Source organism: Melozone crissalis, unplaced genomic scaffold, assembly GCF_028551555.1.
Source record: "Melozone crissalis strain CALT ecotype California unplaced genomic scaffold, PUWL_Pcris_2 ptg000006l_1, whole genome shotgun sequence".
In the NCBI taxonomy this organism is placed as follows: Eukaryota; Metazoa; Chordata; class Aves; order Passeriformes; family Passerellidae; genus Melozone; species Melozone crissalis.
In genome coordinates, this window is record NW_026535784.1 from 23358242 (window position 1) to 23376565 (window position 18324).

At 34.9% G+C, this 18324-nt stretch overlaps 1 protein-coding gene across 1 annotated transcript in view; it reads right to left on the bottom strand.

Moving 5' to 3' along the window:
* The window catches only part of SGCZ (sarcoglycan zeta), a 363437-nt gene extending 350154 nt beyond the window's left edge, over positions 1–13283 (bottom strand). The window contains exon 1 of the mRNA XM_054294674.1: positions 13218–13283. Within this exon, the coding sequence (XP_054150649.1) occupies positions 13218–13283 (66 nt within the window). The remainder of the gene's footprint in view (positions 1–13217) is intronic.
* Between the last annotated feature and the right edge of the window lie 5041 nt (positions 13284–18324).

Genomic DNA, 18324 nt, shown 5'->3' on the forward strand with positions numbered 1-18324 from the left:
GCAACATAAGCACTTTCAAAATATTTGTTCTGCTACCAAGTGTGCTTGTACGAGGGAAAAGTTCAGATTAGGTTTTATTCCTCTAACACCACACAAATCCCCACAAAATTATCATATTTTATGTTTCATTTTTTAGGCATAGAAGTTAAAGCATCTCAGTCTTCCTGATTTGACTCTTCAAAAGCACATTTGACAGCTCAGTTCATATACTAGAACTTAGGGGTCATGGTTTCAATGCTACATGATCAATAAACATCACCTCTGTTTATCACACTCAAACACCTATTTTGGTTTCAAAGGCATAATTATCTTAAGTTTTAAAACTTTAGCAGTCAAATTTTTTTTATCTTGTTTTCCATGCGAAACCTCAAATGCTGAATTATATTGCATCAAGGACAACATTCCATCAACTTTTTATTCTTTTTCTTTCCTCTACAAGAAATATAGAAATAGATTCTTTCTTGCCCCTAAACACCCAGTGTCGCTGTCTAAATACTTATCAAGTCTAATAGGTTGGGCTGAACTTTTAGTAGAAAATGCTTTTAATCCTTTAGGTACAAGGGTGGCTTTCTGCAGCCATCAGCTGCCGCTCTGAAAGCACTTGAAAGGTGTTGTTCTTTTTGATAGCAGCTTGTGTGATAAATATGCCCACTGATAGCAGAAACCTGCAAGCAAATCTCCCAACTGATGCCGTGCAAAACCCATAATTGCTTATTAGTACTTTGGCTCATTTCAGATAAAGAGTCTCTCCAGCCTTTCCCCCTGCAATCACAGGGTTTGTAGTGCAGAGTGGTTTGGGTTGAGCAAACAGACGGGAGAGCCACAAGTGCCCTCTTCTGGATATCCAATGCTACTCCAATTTATCCATGGACCAGCACTGAGGATCGATCCGCGACCAGATGTCTCAAACACTCTCTGCTCAAGTGTTTTGCATTCTGTATCCCTTGTCTCAATATGAAAAGATTTCTTGAATTTTAAGCTTTTTAGTGCAAGCTACACAGACTAAAGAGCATCAGCCAAATAGCTTAATAAGAAAATACCTAGCTGTGTAATTTAGGAAAGATTATTTCCCCATCATTTATGGGCAATGTCTCTGTCAATGTGTTTCTTAACTGAGTACAGAAAATGGATCTTTAATCCTATCATTTTCAAGCATCATTTAGATTAAGAATGGTCCTCCTTTTTCCTCCAAGTCTGACTTTTTCCTATTTTTTGGTCTTATAATATCAATAAGGATAATCTATATATGAAGGAAAACATTAGAATGTCAAAACACAAGCATCAGTATATCTTAAACCTAGCTATCAATCCTCAGTGAGGTAGATAAAGTCTCTCAATTCCCATCTGTGCTGGGAATTGAGGTTCACAGGTCTGAAATGCACCAAGCCACATCCAATAAATCAGTATGTGCCTAAATAGAGAGTTAATATATTTCCTATTTATTATATTTCCTGCATTTGACAATCCAGGCATACACATTCACATACATTAAAGATTAAAATGAATGCTGTGCATGACAACACAACTTACACATTCAATGATTACACAGCTACTGAAAGGAACATGGTAGACATGGGTTTGCTCTATAAACAGCAGCATGTGGAAAGTTATGAACAAAATTGAAGCAAAATTGAGAAACATTATAAGTCTGAAAGTCCACGTAAATGAACACAAATAATAGATCAATCTTTTATTTTATTCTCATCTGCTTATGTTGGTTATACCAGTTAATGTTGCTGTCTGTAGGTGATTGGAAAACATGAAGTGTCAATGATGCCAGAAAGCAAAGAAGAACTAGCCATTGTGGACGTGGTAGCAACTGTGGAAATGCCAACCTACTTCATGAGTCAACACTAAAGAGGAGACACCAAGGCATTTGTCATCTTCCTCTTGCCTGGCTCAGAGATGGCACATCTATTTGCAGATGTATGGCACCTATTGATCAGGACTTGCACACAGTAATTTTCTTGTTATCCCAACTACAGGTGTGCTTATAATAAGAAAAAAAAAAAAAGCCCTCAATTATCTATGTCTCAAAGACTTTTGACAACATATTCAATTATGCAGCCTCTTGGATCAAAGAGCTTTTTCATTTTTTAACCTCTCTAGATCTCTGAACTAACTTCATTGGCTTGTGCTGCTTTTTAGCACATCTTTATCTGAAGAAACTCATTAACATGCTGGCTATATAATTTGCTAATCACTAATGAAAATGTTAAATTAGATCAGACATAAAATTGATCTCTGTGACATCTCAGTACACACCTATTGCCCTTCACATCCCAGCCCAATACTGCTGCTTATCATTATCTTTTATTTACGTTAAGTCCTTTGGACAGTTTTCAGCCTCTGTGTTATTTGAGTCAATTTACAATAATTTTTCAATAAGACTTTGCAAATCACTGTTATTAATTTTTACTATCCCAAATACTTCATTAGATTTTACATACATTAAGCTTCCTATATCACTATTTTTTTGACTATTCAAAAAATAAATAACTAAATCATCTAGCTATTTACTAGATGATTTACAAGTTACTTTTGCCTGATATTCTTCATTCTTTCCTTATTCTATCACTCAGTAAGCTGTGAGAGCTTGCAAAAGCAGCATCTGTTTGCATATACTACCAAGACTTAAAGTTCAGACTCTTGGCAAAGTGCTGTAATTTTTAGGTTCATGCTTTCTATCAGCAATATAATTATCCCACCTCAGTGGCAGCTTCTCAGTTCTCCATAACTTTTTAAGTCATTACAGGTGGTGTGGTCACCACCCTTTTATATCCTGGGATGCTCAGAACAGCCAATCTGTGCTTTTCCTCCCAACCTTCTGGTCCTATCCCCATAATATTTTTTTATCAGTTCTGATTTGCTTCCTCACTACAACCTTTCTTAGAAAAAAAGGCAATAGCCTTTACTTATACTGGTATATACTAAGTCCTTTCATTTCTGCTTTTTTTTCCCACTGTTTTTATGCTGCATTTAATAGGAATAGTAATAAATTTCCTTGTTTTCTACAGAAAAAAAGAAATACCGGATTTATATATGCCTGCTTGAACATCTTTTTAAAATCCACTGATACCCAGCACAAATCATGTGGCACAACTCTGAATAGAAGGCTTTTATTTGGTCCATTTGTAAAACAAAGGCTACCAACATTTCTAAAAAAGTTTCTGATTAACTAGAGCTTTTTATATAAATCTTTTAAGAAATCTTAATTGAATATCTGAGGAAAGATACATTGCTCTTATTTAACTATCTAATAATTATCAAGTAGATAACCAATACTTTGATGCCAAGCTTGCATTATTTGTTATTCAGGAATTGGTCAGAGTAATTAAATTTTTGATATGTGGGAAAAGCAATTTTTGTGCAACGAAGATCATATACATCCTTAATTAAAAACTAACTATATCCAGGTCTAATTTTATTTATGAGCTTTCAGGGAAGAGTACTAACTTCCTGACACTACAGAACTGATTCATCAGATAATATGCAAGAAAATTTGTAGTAAATTTGCCTTTGAAAGGCAAAACTCAGGAAAGAATTATGTCTTTTATATATCTAGGTATCTGGCACACATGTCAAAAAACTTGTATCTTTTCATCGATTATAATTAGCATTTAGTAATTCATAAAATGCTACTAACTGTACGATTTAAAACACATCCAAACAAAAAAAAAAAAAAATCACTGATGAAATGCATTGTAACTACACAAGACAAAAAGAACAAAGATATTTTGTTTCCTGTATACAGCAAAAAACACCAAAACAAAGAAAAAAAAGCCTGAAATGACAAGATTTATTTTCAAAATAATTTTATTTGGCTAACTTTATGGTCAAGAGAAATTAATTCTTAGCTGTCTGTCTGGTGGAGAGAATTAGGACAGGTGCCCAAATGCCAGCTGCATTTCAGCTCTTCACACAGGACAGGGGACACCAAACAAGTCTGCACTCTCCTGTCCTGAGCCATACCAGGAGCTCCAGCACATGAGAATGGCAATAGACCTCTATGTATCAGAAGCAGATAACAGAGGGTGAGATCAAACTAGATGGCTTTACTTTAGATGGCTAATGACAGGTGAAAGCAGTTTAATTCCATGTATATTACTTCATATAAGCAAAGCAGAAGATGAATTCAACATTAGTTTGAAAACAAATGCAGAAATAGTGAGAATGTAATTTTCAATGTGAAGGTGTGTAGAAACTTGCATAAAGTGTTGGGTATTGTTGCATTGAAGTCTGGTTTTAGGGTGCTTTGAGGCCAGTATAGATTTAGAAATTTAGGTTGAATTTAATGATCATTTTAAACGATCAAAAAAATTCTCTTTGAATGCTTATTTTTATTAAAGAACTTTTCCTCTGGAGGGAAGCTTATAAATGAGTACAGAAGTTACCATTAGATTGTTGAAATATAAGTTTTATGTATTTAAATTTCCAAATTTCTTTTTCTGTTTTTATTAACTTCTTTTTCCCCATGTATTGCTTTCCTTATGATCACAATCTGACATACAGCTGATTTTAATTTTAAGCTGTTTATAGTATACCTCCAACTTCCATCTGTTATTTGAACTTCTTGTGATCTCTTTGGGGAAAGGAACAAGTACTCCCATCTTTACAAGCAGGGCCATGAGTATTGTGGGAGCTACCAGAATAAGTACTAATAATGACAAGAGTAATAATTTAGACAGCTTTCTCTTATCTGCTCTATCAGAATCAGTTCACCCATACAACATTAGCACTTCACTATCATCCACCAATGATCTGCCAAAATATTTAACTTAAAAACTGACAAACATGTCTTGGCTGCACACACACTGAAGTATTAAAAAACTGGAAAGCAAGCTGTATGCTGCCTATTCATATTTTATTTATACACAGACATGGAGCAGCATTATGAGCGTCATCATGAGCCTAAAAGCATTTCTCACACTCAATAAGGTTTTGGCCAGGAAAATCAGTATCACATAAAAGCAGTCACCTGTATTTGCAGATACAAGATTTCAGACAAAAGACTGCATCAAAAGACCTAAAACTTGAAGTTGAAAACAGCTAAGGAATTCTGTGAAATTGAGCATGCTAAAAGACAACAGATGAATTCAAGTTCCTGAATGCACAGAAATAATAATCTAAACCTGTATAAAAAGTCCAGAACTGAAAGTAACAACATCAGGAGCACTTTCTAGAGGCATCATTGATATTTCTCTGATGCCACCAGTTCAACATACAGCAGGACTCCAAGTGAAACAACTTTAGCACTAGTATCCCTCAGGAAAGGTATTAAAAGTAACTCAGAAGAATATCTTTTAAACCACCCCACTGCCCCCAAAACCTACCTTAAAAACATCTTATCCAGAGCAGCACATGCAACGCCACATCTCAGTTGAGTTACACTCCAAAGAACAGGGGACTCAATGAAGTTCAGACAAGGGCAATTACAAAGAAAAAAAAAGTTGCACAAGCTGCCCTACAGTGAAGGATTAAGAAAGATAAGACTCCTTAATTTGGAGACAATGACAAAAAGGAATATCACATTTACACTTAAAAATTTTCTGTATCTAGTGAATGACTGCAAAACTATTATTCACTAAATGGATAACACTAGAACTAAGAAAAAACCAAAACCCCAACCCTCACAGTACAGAGAAAGAAGTTAAAAGACAAGAAAGATCTAACTTGCCAATGTCCCTGAAAATGCAGTTCATGGACAAAAAAAACTAAAAAAAACTATGCTATTCCCCAAATAGCACTTCTCCTTATTCTCAGTTGGAGAACATTAAGCTGGACCGTCAATTGCTGTGACTCAGCTGGGCCTTCTTGTGCTGTAATCTGTTTTACCTTTTATCAAGAAATTCTATTCTTTCATTAAAAGAATGAAAATGCAATAATTAATAATGCAAACACATACTTATTGGGCAGTCTGTTAACTAAGATAATATACAGTACTTCAAAATAAAACGTCAGAATTTACTTACTACAAGGAATAAAAACCTAACAGAAAACACCCCACCTTCCAAAGCATTTTTCCCTGAATAACCTGGAAGGATTCAAGGAATGAGTGCACCCTGTTTACTGACATAACTATTCACCTACAAAAAGTCAGTCACAGCTATTCCAGACTTTTATGGGCATCATATTAAGGACTGTGAAGTAACTGAAGCTGACAATGATCTTCTTTCAAAAGACAGAAAATCTGTGCCTATACTTGTGATATCAAACTGCAGTGCTTTCTCAGAAATAAGTATTTTCAAAGGAATAACAACTGCCGACCAGTGGTTTCTCAGAAATAAGTATTTTCAACGGAATAACAACTGCCGACCTAGTGAAGAGCAATATAGAAAATTATATTCAGATAAAAATTCTGGTCTCTTATCAGGGGTAAAAAATCATAAACAATCAAATTTTGTCTAAGTCATCAATACATCCCAGTTTTTCAGGTCACAAATATGTCCTTTACTGTTTTCAGCATCCATCTCTTGCTAAGGGTATCCTCTTTTGGTTCTTCTGTTAAAACCAACCGAACAAGAAAAACAGTAACACCAAGGCTCTATTAAAGAATTAAGTATTTGATGGTAAACTTTTGACTTCTTATCTATGATGCTCAATCTCTTCAAAAGTATTTTTGCTTATAGACACTAGGTTGAATCCACTTCAGCAGCACTGGCTTTTAATTGGTGGAAATACAGAGTACAGAACCACTCACTATCTGTTTGCATCTGAAGTCATTACAAGTGGAAACCAGAAAACTCTGTTAGTACCCAATCCTGCAGATTGCTGGCTGATATTGTGTTCTCTCTGGCAGTTTTATTCACGTACTGGGATCTATACATATTCAAACTCATTAAACTATTTTAGTTCCAAGTAATAAATCTAGCGGAAGTTTCAGGTCCAGATGTCTGGTAGAAATATTCAAGCTCAAGTGTTCCTTTAGAGCTAGTGAAACAAAATTCTTGCAGTCAGACCCTTGGAAAGTCAAGAGTACACAAAGAAGGAGTGCTAAATTCAAAAAAGACAAGTGTTTTTATGTCCTCTGAGAAGAAGTCTAGGAAGCCTAAAAGGACAAAGCCCAAATGTTGTGGTTTGATATGCAATTAAAACTAAGAAATGTTCATTAAATATTCATTGATTCCTAAGTGAAGGTGGTACCCTAAATTCACTAATTCTACTTGTGTGTGCATAGGAGATTTTATTTCAATCACTCAGATATCCTGAAAAATCCTGTAGGTCATGAAATCTAATGTGTAGTAATTGCACTGTGTCACAGACATAAAACCACACATTAAATACTAATTGAAATTAGGTTGAGTCAGAACATTTCTAGAAAAACAGGTTCTGTCACTGAGCTTAACACTGAAAATCGTACTCTTTCACACCAGCACACCATACTATGGAAATTAGCTTTATTTTTGATTTAAATAAGACCCAGATAGCAGGTAATATAGAGAAAAACTTGGATTATACTATTTGATTCTGGAAGTCCTAAATTTCAAATGAAAAGTTAAAAGAACAAGCCATTTGAGAATGCTTTATTTAATGAGCAGTCCTATGCCACTGGTTAGAATTTGGCAGTTAAACCATCAGAAATCACTGAGCCAGCATATAATTAGGATGGAAATGCAGCTATGCATAATGCCCATAATTAGGCCTATGAAAGCTGAAACAAGCAAAACCATTAAATCAGTCAATGTTTAAATCAGATGGTCAGTGTACCTACTCACTGAATTGTTTGCACATGGTTTCTGAGGTCTGTAGGTGAACTGCAGGTCATAGACACTGTGCAGGCATTTTGCAGGAAACCACGCTTTGTTAGCTCCTAGTCTGATTTAAGATTTATCACCTACCATGTTCCAAGTACAGTTACAGTGCACTGCAAAGACAGCACAGCACACTGACCAGGCTAGCAGCTTTTTGAATAAAATAGAAAATAGATAGCCCAAGTTTACAAAAATACAGCCAGTTAGTGCATGTCATCTACTATGTATTAATGTTTTTAATGTCCTGAGTGTTTTTGTAGTGAATCTGCTTTTTACATCCTTAGCAATTATCCATCATATTTCCATGCTCCAGTTTCTTTTGTGTGCTTCCTTGCTTCAGTAATAATTTTTAAGTTCAGTGATCAAAAAAGCTCACCTATGCGATTGCCCTTTCACAACAAACACATGACACTATCTCCAATGCATCTGGACAATTGCATTAGAGAAGATCTGGGAATTTTTGTCTGAAGCTTTTCTACATGCAAGAAGAAATTTTTTAAACACACCAATTTGTGCCAAAAACCACTCCCGAATTCTGGTAAAGTTTTTTAAAAAAGTTATTCACAACACATTAAGGGCTTTACTTCTGCTATTTCTGCCATGGGGAAACCTGATTACTCAGACTTGTGAGATTTAACCACAAAGATTTGCAAAGGACTGTCCTATATACTGAAGTCCCAGGACTCTCAATTCTGACATTAACTGTATTTTTACCTACCTTTTCCTGACTAACAATACCTGAAAAGAAAATAGTCTTAAGTATATGGACTGAGTAACACACACTGAGAAACAACAAAACACCTAAAGCCTATCTAATTTGATATTTAAAAAAAACTTTTTTACTGTGAGGACAGCATCCACCGGTTGTATTTCCACCAAAACTTTGATATAAAATAAACATATTTCTTTTTTCAGCCCTCTTGGGAGTGAAGGGAAACACCATTTACAGCTCAGCCATAGATGATATCAGCACAGATACTGGAGTATGCAACACATTCCACAGTTCCTGTGTTGCCCTGACAAAATTAGACTAATTCCTTTGGAGGAAATACGTTTCTCTGCTTTATGCCGAAAATCAGGTGGCAGACTGTAATACTGAAATTGAAGGAGCAGGAACACAGAGTTCTTCTGACATGGTAAAAAGTACAGGAATTATGCTTGTAGCCATCCATCTGGTATTTAATCCAAGTAATCTAAGTTTATTGTTCTTTCACAGTTTTTGTACATCTACCTCTATACGTCCCTAAAAGATCTTAATACAGGACCCACTGGACATGGAGAGACAGTACTTCATTAATTTCAATGTGTTTAATGTGTTTTAATATGTTTGCCCTGCAGCAATGGTATTCAGTTAGGAAAGATTCACTCACTTAATGCCTTCCGTATTTTCTCAGCTCATAAAGAGCTGCACAGTACAGCAGGGAGCATATTGTAGAGTTATTAAATGCTATTATTAAATATGTCATATTACTGCTGAAATCTGTACAAGGCAAGAAAACAGAGAACTATCAATATTTGAACTTCAAATATTATACAATATTCCAGTAGCTACATTTTCACTTCATAATTCCAAAAGGTCTCAACAGAACCTACATATAATCACAACTGAAGGTGAATATATTACAGTAAATGTGACAAGTTTGATGATAACTGTGATGTTAGGGTTCAAAGATTTGCAGTCATGATGTGACTGCATTATGCATAGTGATGTTTTCATAATTTATTCATAATTTAAGGAATACTATGAAAAATATAGAGGCACTTTAAAAACCAGATCAATGATATGTGCATCATTCAGTAGTTGAAACTCATATTTACTGTGTGTTCTCAGTTGCTTTAGTTCATTATTTTGCTAAGGGCCAGATTCCAAAATAGTAGCAGTTTTCTTGCTGCTTATGTCATTTTACTGAAGCACTCAAAAGTTTGGGTTCTCTAAGATCTTTTATATCATCTTCTAGTAAAAATCCAGAGTTTACTGAGATTATGGATTAAGAAGCTCCCCATGGAAGCAAAAACTGAAAGACCCCAAAGGTTTATATTAATTATTAGAGAAGTCAAGGCATTGTTACTTTCCATGTAGTCAAGACTTGGTACCACAGCTGAAGACGCCGTGTCAGCCTCCTGGCCTACATGGGCAAGGAAATAATGCTGCCCAGGGATAAATGATGCACGTTGTACCACACAGCTGGAGTGTGTCACCTCCAGAGCTGTCATCCTGGGCTCTACAAGGGACAGAGCCCCCATGGACTGTGTGAATTTAACTAACACAGAATTTACACACATAGCTAGGAACAAAAGGTACAAATACAGACTAAATAGAGAAAAGAATGGACTAGTGCTCTGGCCAACAATGAAAACATGCTCAGGAAGTCAAGTCATCCATGAAATGCCAAGACAAAAAGGACTAATAAAACCTTTGACTAAACATAGAAACACATCTACATACAAACATATATATATTTTAAAAATACATCATGTTAATATATACTCTGAGATAGACCTCACAATGCATTTTTGCAGCTCATCAGAGAGATCTCAACAGCTGAGTTCCTTTCTCAAAATGGATTCTGAAGGATTAGGAAATATGTTGAAAGAAAAACACAAATAAAATTTTAGTACCTAAGAATCTATTTTACAATTAAATATTTAGAGAGCTCAAGCTGTTTCCTTAAACAGAACATATCAGGAATAGCTTGATTACTCTATGAAAGTATCTTCACAGAGGAAAAAAGTAGGTAGTAAAGAGTTCTTTAATCTAGCTGAGAAAATGAAACAGGTAGCAAAGGCTAGAAGCTAAAGTGACACATATTACAATTAGAAATTAGGCACTCATTTCTACCACAACCAATTAACAAGTACATTTGTAAGTTCTTTTCCTGTTGAAGCCTTTTGAAGAGCTCTTTTGTAATCTGAAAAGAAACAATTTTATGTGAAGTTTTAAACACACTTCCTGCTGCTTCTCTTCAGATTAAAATGTAACAACTGATTATATAAAATGAATTGCCAGCTAGGATAAAAGGGACAAGGAGGAGAAACACCCTTTTTTTCTCCCTGTGACAGAAGAACTTGGTAAAATACAAACTTACACAAGTTTCACCTCACATACTATAGCTCAAAGGAGTCCACCAGTTTATCAGCATTGCTCCCACAGAAAGAAGTTCTGCCTTAGGACTTGGGGTACTGCAGTCATAGAACTCTGAGTTCTAAATGAACATCCAGTAAGTTTTCGGACTCACTTTCAAAAACAGAAGTACAAGCTTTTAACATCTTTTATAAAAAAAATTGTGCCATTTCATGTCAGTCATTTTTAGTTCTGAATCTAACAAAAGACACCATAATGAAATGTCTCACCAGTGATTGAACAAACTGAAAAAAACAGTCGAGCTTTCAGTAACATTAGGCAGGCAATATTAACAGATTATATTCTACACTGAAAATTGTAACAAGAATAATAATTGAAGTCAATTGCCAAATCAACAGTAATGTAAAACATGCAAGTAGTCTAGCTAAAAGGTTTCTAGTCATTTTTCCAGGTATGCTTACAGGCTTAAAATAAGCTGATGAACTAAAAGCCCACAGGAGAGTAAACAATTTTGATTATTTGGCTATTTAATATATGCTAAGCATGAAAAGAAGGATACTAAGAAATTCACACTACTCTGTAGCTTCCTAATTTTATCTTATCATCGAAGAATCTAATGCAGAGCAAGCTGGTTGAATCATTTAATTTCTTGCAATTTTTTTGCTAATTGTAATGCAAATATCATTGACTACATTTTTCTTCTGGGTAAGATTATTCTACCACCAATAGTGGGGAAAACAGCCTTTTTTCATTTCTTTCCACAAGAAATATATTATGCCTATATTTCAACCGATTTAATTTTATCTCCTTTCTTCAGTCTTTTTCCTATCAATTATACATTAGATTCATATTTGACTATACAATTAAACAAAAGCTGATTTTTTTTTTTCCCCTAAGTTTGGCAAAATAAATTTCTTCAAGTGCAATGTGTAGGGTAATCTCTAGAAGCTATTTTATTTCTGGAAGTAATTTGAACTCTAAAATTTGCTGTCTTTTGACATTTATTCCAATAAATGTGAATTTTACACTTTTACAAAGTTTTGACTCCGTGGTTATTCAGGCATACATTCCACTCACTTTGAGTTACACAGCCAATGAACTGTTTGACGCTGAAGTCAAGCTGCTCACTGTTGCTCAAGTGTGCCTGCCCTGCAGCTGCCTGGTCGTGTGCAGCTTCTGCTGCTCCAGATATACCAACAAGCCAAGAGTGAATGTCAGTCAATACATCTGCCTTAGCAAAAAGATTTATATACTCTTCTATAGAGAAAAATAACTTCAAAAGTGTAGCTCTTTCAATGTGTTTTTCTCAATGACCAGTCTAGGGTCTAAAAATGGGGAGAACAGCAAAACAGAAAATAGAAAGAGCACCATTTGTGATCTTTGTCACTGTCATTTGTCTAGCGTTACTGAATTACATGAAAATATTCAAGAAGAAACAGAAAAATATGGTAAACTGTGAGAATAATTTCAAAAACTTTGTCATAGTTTCATGGTGAGAAAGGTGTGTGTTGCATGCAAGGAATTACACTTGGATTCTAAAAGTCCTTGGTGGAAAAATGCAGTAGACTCTAGAGTTTGCTTTGTTTTGATTCATCTTGTTCCAAAATCTCACCAGAAACAGCAACATTATCAAATATCCTGATTTTTAAGTTGTTTCAATAAAGGATTTACCAAAATCATATCTTGTTAGTTACTTTTGAATCTACAACTGAATAATATAGATTGAACAGAGTGAAACAAAGGCTTGTTATTGCTTTAAAAACGTTCTACTGATTAGTACTACAGAGTCAGTACTGATGCCTCAACCAAACTCAACAAATTCATTGGTTTGGAGTGTGGTGGGCCACCTGCATGCCAGGTGCCTATCAACGCTGCTTTACAACTCCCCTCCACAGCTGGACAGGGGAGAAGATACAATGAAAGAAGTATGTCAGTCTGTTTAAAAAAATGTTTCAAAAAGTCCAACAACATAAAACCAAATAAATTTCTAACAGATGATTGAGTTTTCAACCAGCTGGCAAATTACACTTAGGTAGTGAAAGGGGAAAGATTGTTTGTGATAATGGGCCTGCTGATTAGTTCCCCTATGCAGAAGGAACTGAGTAAGTAAAGCTTGATGCTATATCAGAAATATTCTCCAATCTCTTATTCTTTCTGTATGTCCGAAATGGAAGTTCAATATTTATTATCAGTTAAAGCAGTCTCCAAAGTCAAAGAAAGGTCTGTCCATGATGACATCATCTTCTTCTGTACTAGAAAAGAATATATTTGGAACACCATTGACCCAATGTGTTGCTGATAGCTAGTGTGGAATAACAACTTCATGGACAGAGTAAGATATACAAAGTTGTCATAAAGAAATGTGCTCCAGGCTCATGACTCACAGCAATGGTTCTTACAGCACCAGGCCTTCTGTCTTCCTCACTTATAATTATCCACTTTTCATCCATCTGTGGAAAACAGAGGCCATGAATGAGAAATTCAGTTTTGTGGAATATTTTTGTTCATGACGTCCATAAAAAAGGAAATGTGTTACAAAACGTTTCCTCTCCCTTTCTTTCCTTGGTACCATGCTTCCACTGTCTTAGGAAGCAAAACATTTTTGTTTTTGTTGCTAAAGACATTAAGCATGTGTGATATAACACAGAAGTCCTACTCTGCATCAGCAACCCTGTGACCCATTTTTTCATTACTCCTCTCCACCTTTTCTTCCAGAAATGTGCTTCTAAAACTCATGTTCTATATAGGCTTACTGGATAAGTGTATTTCCTCTGCCTAGAGATTTATCATAGTTGAGTAGAAGTTGTACCTGGGACAAAATATGTGAAGAGCAAGCAGGGAAGATGCTGAGATGCATGAAAGCCAGTTTTTGGACTTAGTTCTAGGACCTTCTTTCCTGCCTGAGCACATGGGGACAGAGATGGTGTGCAAAATAGGGAAAATGTGACGTGGGTTTGACTTTGAACAGCAGGCACAGAACTGGGCTGCAATTCCTGCTTCAAAGATTCTGGGATGCAGTGTAAGGAAAGAACTACAATGACCTTGGGCAAACAGAGTAAGGTAAAGAACCAGAGAGGGTTATTTAGATGCCAGTACTAGATCAGAAAGGTTGACAAATGGAAATTCCTTTCATTGGTTTCATTTCTCTAGAATTTTCCCAACAGAAAATAACAGGTAATCTAAAATGTAAGAACTATTTGAGTTAATTGTAGTAAAGTATATGAAAATTTAATTTCCCAAGGTAATTTTGCAAAGGAAATGGCAAAGGAAAGAGTTTTCTTTCTAAAGTTTAAGGAAATGGCAAAGGAAACAGTTTTCTTTCTAAAGTCTTAGGCAAAAAAGCCTAAGAAGGTTAAAAACATGGCCAATGAAGAATAAAATGTAGAAATAATGCAGTCTGAAAGAGACTAAGATTAAAAGCCTTTTCCTATGTTCAGCATTTCAATTTTATGCCACTTTTTTTGAAGGCCATTCAGCTTCATTTTATGCTTTCAATACATTTTGACTAGAAACATAAATCAGCTGACAGACACAAACTCAAGTAAGCTGAGACTTGGATTTTATAGCAATATTGATAAAAGCTAGTGGGCATTCCTGCTGGAACATTGGCATTTGGCCTGAGAGAGTACTTTGAGAGATTTTTCAGATTCTTGATGCATCTAAAGACATACTGGTGCACTGCAAGTAATAAATGCAGAAAGGGCAAGCGATGGGGAGAAGGGTTCTCTCCATGGAAACAACAAAATAATTTTTCTAACAAGATTCAAGGATGTAACTTACCGAAGACTGGTTAAGTTTCAGAGCCTGGATAAGTTTTAAGCCGAGATGCAGGGAAAGATAAAATAATAAATAATATTTTATAGATTTCTTTGGTTAGTTCCTATCATGCAGAAGGGAATGTGCAGGAAAAACGGGCAATAACTTTTTATGTCAGTTTGACTGGCAAAGCATAAGCTGAATTAGACTGTATAAAAGGTGAAGTGAAGCTATTCAAGGAGAGTCATAAGTAAAAAAAAAAAATTAATCCTAAATTTAAAAACATGTAAATAATTCAAAGCAGCAGATTTTCTTTTCTTTTTTTTTTTTTCTTTTATTTTAAGGTTACTCTTTCTTTTATGTAACTCAATGTTGGAATACCCAAATTTACTAACCACACAAAATCAAACTGGAAATATATCTCCTAAAATCTCTCTCTGTTTCTTCCTCCTAAGTCAGAATCAACTGTGACAAAACCACCCTCACAGGCTTTTGTGTAAGCCATTCAGTAAAAATATCTGGTTTTGAATACTCCACAACAGCTGTCTTCACTCTGCCCCAGGTCTTTGAAAATATGTCTTAATGTCTCTAAATCCCTTGTTCCACTGTTGGTTCATTCCTTCACATCACTGGATGGAGGAAGCAGATTATTTCCTTCCTCCTCAGGTCATGTTTTCTGGACATGATCATTCACCAAGCTTTTCTCTGCCATCTCTTCAGCTGGCCAGTGTTTTATTTGAAGTGCAATAACCAAACCAGGATACCAGGTGCTGGGTTTGGTTGGGTTTTTTTTCCTCTTACAACAATATAAATTTAACAACTGGTGTTACCTTCAATAAAACATCTCCAATTTTTTTCCACTTTTTGGCTTGCTAGGTAGTTTCTATCTTTCATTCCTCAGCTGATTATTTTTACTGAAGTGAAATAATTTCCATTTGTCCTGCTTGAACTGCATCCCGCTTTACAGACCAAAATACCAATTAACAAGATTGTTTTAGATCTTAAACATCTCCTCCAAAATACTTGCAGACATCCTCCCTCCATTTTCACTTGATATAAAAGAATAAGAACACATAAACTCAAACCATTTTAAGATTATTCTCCCTGGCTTTCCTTTGTTTAATTAGAATTCTACAAGAATTTTTCACCTCACCACACCAAGATTTTGGTTTCTATCACAGTTTTGCATTTTGGGGAGCTTAATGAAGGTGACATTGCAATTATTTTGTGTATTTTGGCAGCTAGGGTAAGGAACAACACCAAACCTTTGATCAGTAACTATTAGCTGTTCCATTAGAAAAATCCAAAATAGACAGAAACTCAGATTTGAAAGTAATAACATTTGCTTAAATTTTACAGCCAAAATAAAACCTGGTTTTTCCTAGTATCAATTAGAACATACATCTGGATTTTCAAGCAGCAAAGTTATTGTGTAGAAAGAAAAAAAATGTAAAAGAAAAAAATGTATTGAATAATAAATCAGGTATATATTGAAAGAGAAAGAGAACAAGAGCACAACAAAGTCTTGTTCTAATTGACTAATATAAACATTTACATTGTTCATAAGGATTAACAGATTAAGTTGCTTTACCATGAAAGGAAAAATTGCTGTTTATGACCTAGTGTTAGACAACAGTAAGTGGCTTAATCTGGTTTTCTCTGAGGGTAAAGCTGTATGTAGTAATGGATTTAAGAGATATATATGCATAAGTTTCTTTTATTAGTGCACAAACTGTAAAAAGTTTTGGTGCACATGTGTCTGTGTAACCTTTTACAACCAGCATTTCTATTCCAGTATTGCATGGGCTTACTTTTTTTTCCCAAGGAAAGAAAAAGTACTCTGTGCCAACTGAGAGTATGGTGAGATAATCTTCCTAAAATTGTGCTTGAATGGTGTAATGGATTCCTAATGGCAAAGTGATGATATGTGAACACCAATCAATATGAATTATTGAATATCAATATGAATCAATGTGCATTAGCAAACTCAAGCTGAGAAAAACCGAAGTGCTTAGAGGCCATAACCATACACTGGGCTCCAGATCTTCTCTCTGTATCATATTCCTTCTTTGTGAGACAGCACTCAGCAAATCAAAGGCAATGTAATTTCTGTGTTGTGTTCAACAGAAAATTTAGAAATGCTGTGTAATACTCTACATTTATTCTGTGGCATAAAAGAGAATTATTGAAGTATAACAGCTCAGAATTTTAAGATAAATAAGGAAGTTTTGTCAGCAGAGTGGAACACTGAGTTCACCTTTGAGCTTTGTCTACGTAATCCTTACATTTTATGCTGCATTTGTTGAATAAAGTGCCATGCCATGAGTTAAACACTCTGAAAGAAATAGTTTGGAACATGAATTAGTTTCAGATAGACAAAATTAAAATAAGAACTCAGGTACATGCACATCATTAAAAATTTGGTAATATTATAAAAAAAGGATATTTTTTTTTGTAGTATAGACCAATAAAGCAAAAACATGTATGGTACAACAAAAACAAATAGTAAAATTAACCGAGGAGAAATTTTTGCAAAACAAATAATATAATTCTCCAAAAGAAAGAGGTCTGAGAACATACACATGCTTGATGTTTTATTTCAATTCCCGTAAAGAAGCTTCAGCATTTGGAAATCTAAAAAAAAGAAAAGTGACCACTCAGTTATCACTGCAGCATTGCTCAGTTCTAGGGTTCAGGCTTTAGTTTTCCAAACTATTTGTCCTGAATCTCTAGTGCTACTCTGTACAGATTTACTAAGAAACTAAAAATGGACTGCATGTTTTACAGTAAAGTGATTTTCTCCTTCTTGATTTCAAGGTTTTGGAGAGCAGAGATAGGAAAGATTTAAAAGATGTGTAGTCAAAAAGCCACAAAAATTCAAAATCTATGATCAGGTTGAAGTCTGAAAAATGTAAAGCAGGTCTAATAAAATTTAGAAGAAAAAACACTTTGTTCTTTCTAGCTTAGTGTTACTGAAATATAGATAGCATCTGAAAGTTCAGAAGAGCACAAGCAGTAGCATTGGTAGGCGTAGATGCTTTAGGAAAAAACTGACCAACATCATGCATCATACATAACACAACTGAAAATCAGGACAAATTGTTACAAAGTATACAGTGGATTTCAAACACTATCTATTCTATACTGTATAGTATTCACTAGTGTATTCTGTTATTTAGAAGATTGTGTCTGTTTATGACTTTGGGACTGAAGTGGGGACCTGCAGACTCCACCTGGGTCTACTGCTTCACAGCCCAATCTGTGCAGCCTGAATCTGCAACAGCTTGACTCCACTTGTCACTGACAAGGACAAAAAATTACAATATATGTGAGCTAAAAGGCTATACTTGTAAGCTTGGTGCAACAAGAAAATAACTGGAGAGCAATTGATTCTGATTTTTAGGATTTATGTCTTTCAATTTCTTCTAAATTATTGAAAATTAGCTTTAGCCTCACAGTTAAGGATTGTTAAATTTTATAGATTATTTTCCAATCTCCAATTTCTTTTTGCTTCTCAATCTTCTATTTATTTATATTTATGAAGTACTACCTATATACCACAAAACATAAATGTCACAAAAGTAATCCTGAATGTTCCTTCAGACAAGAAATATAACATTTATGTATCTGAAGTGTAAGAATAATTGTGTAGCACGTTATGAGAAGTCATTTTTCAAGCAAAAAATATTGTCCCTTTCGCTGGAAAAACAGAAAGGGAACCTCTTCACTTGTGCC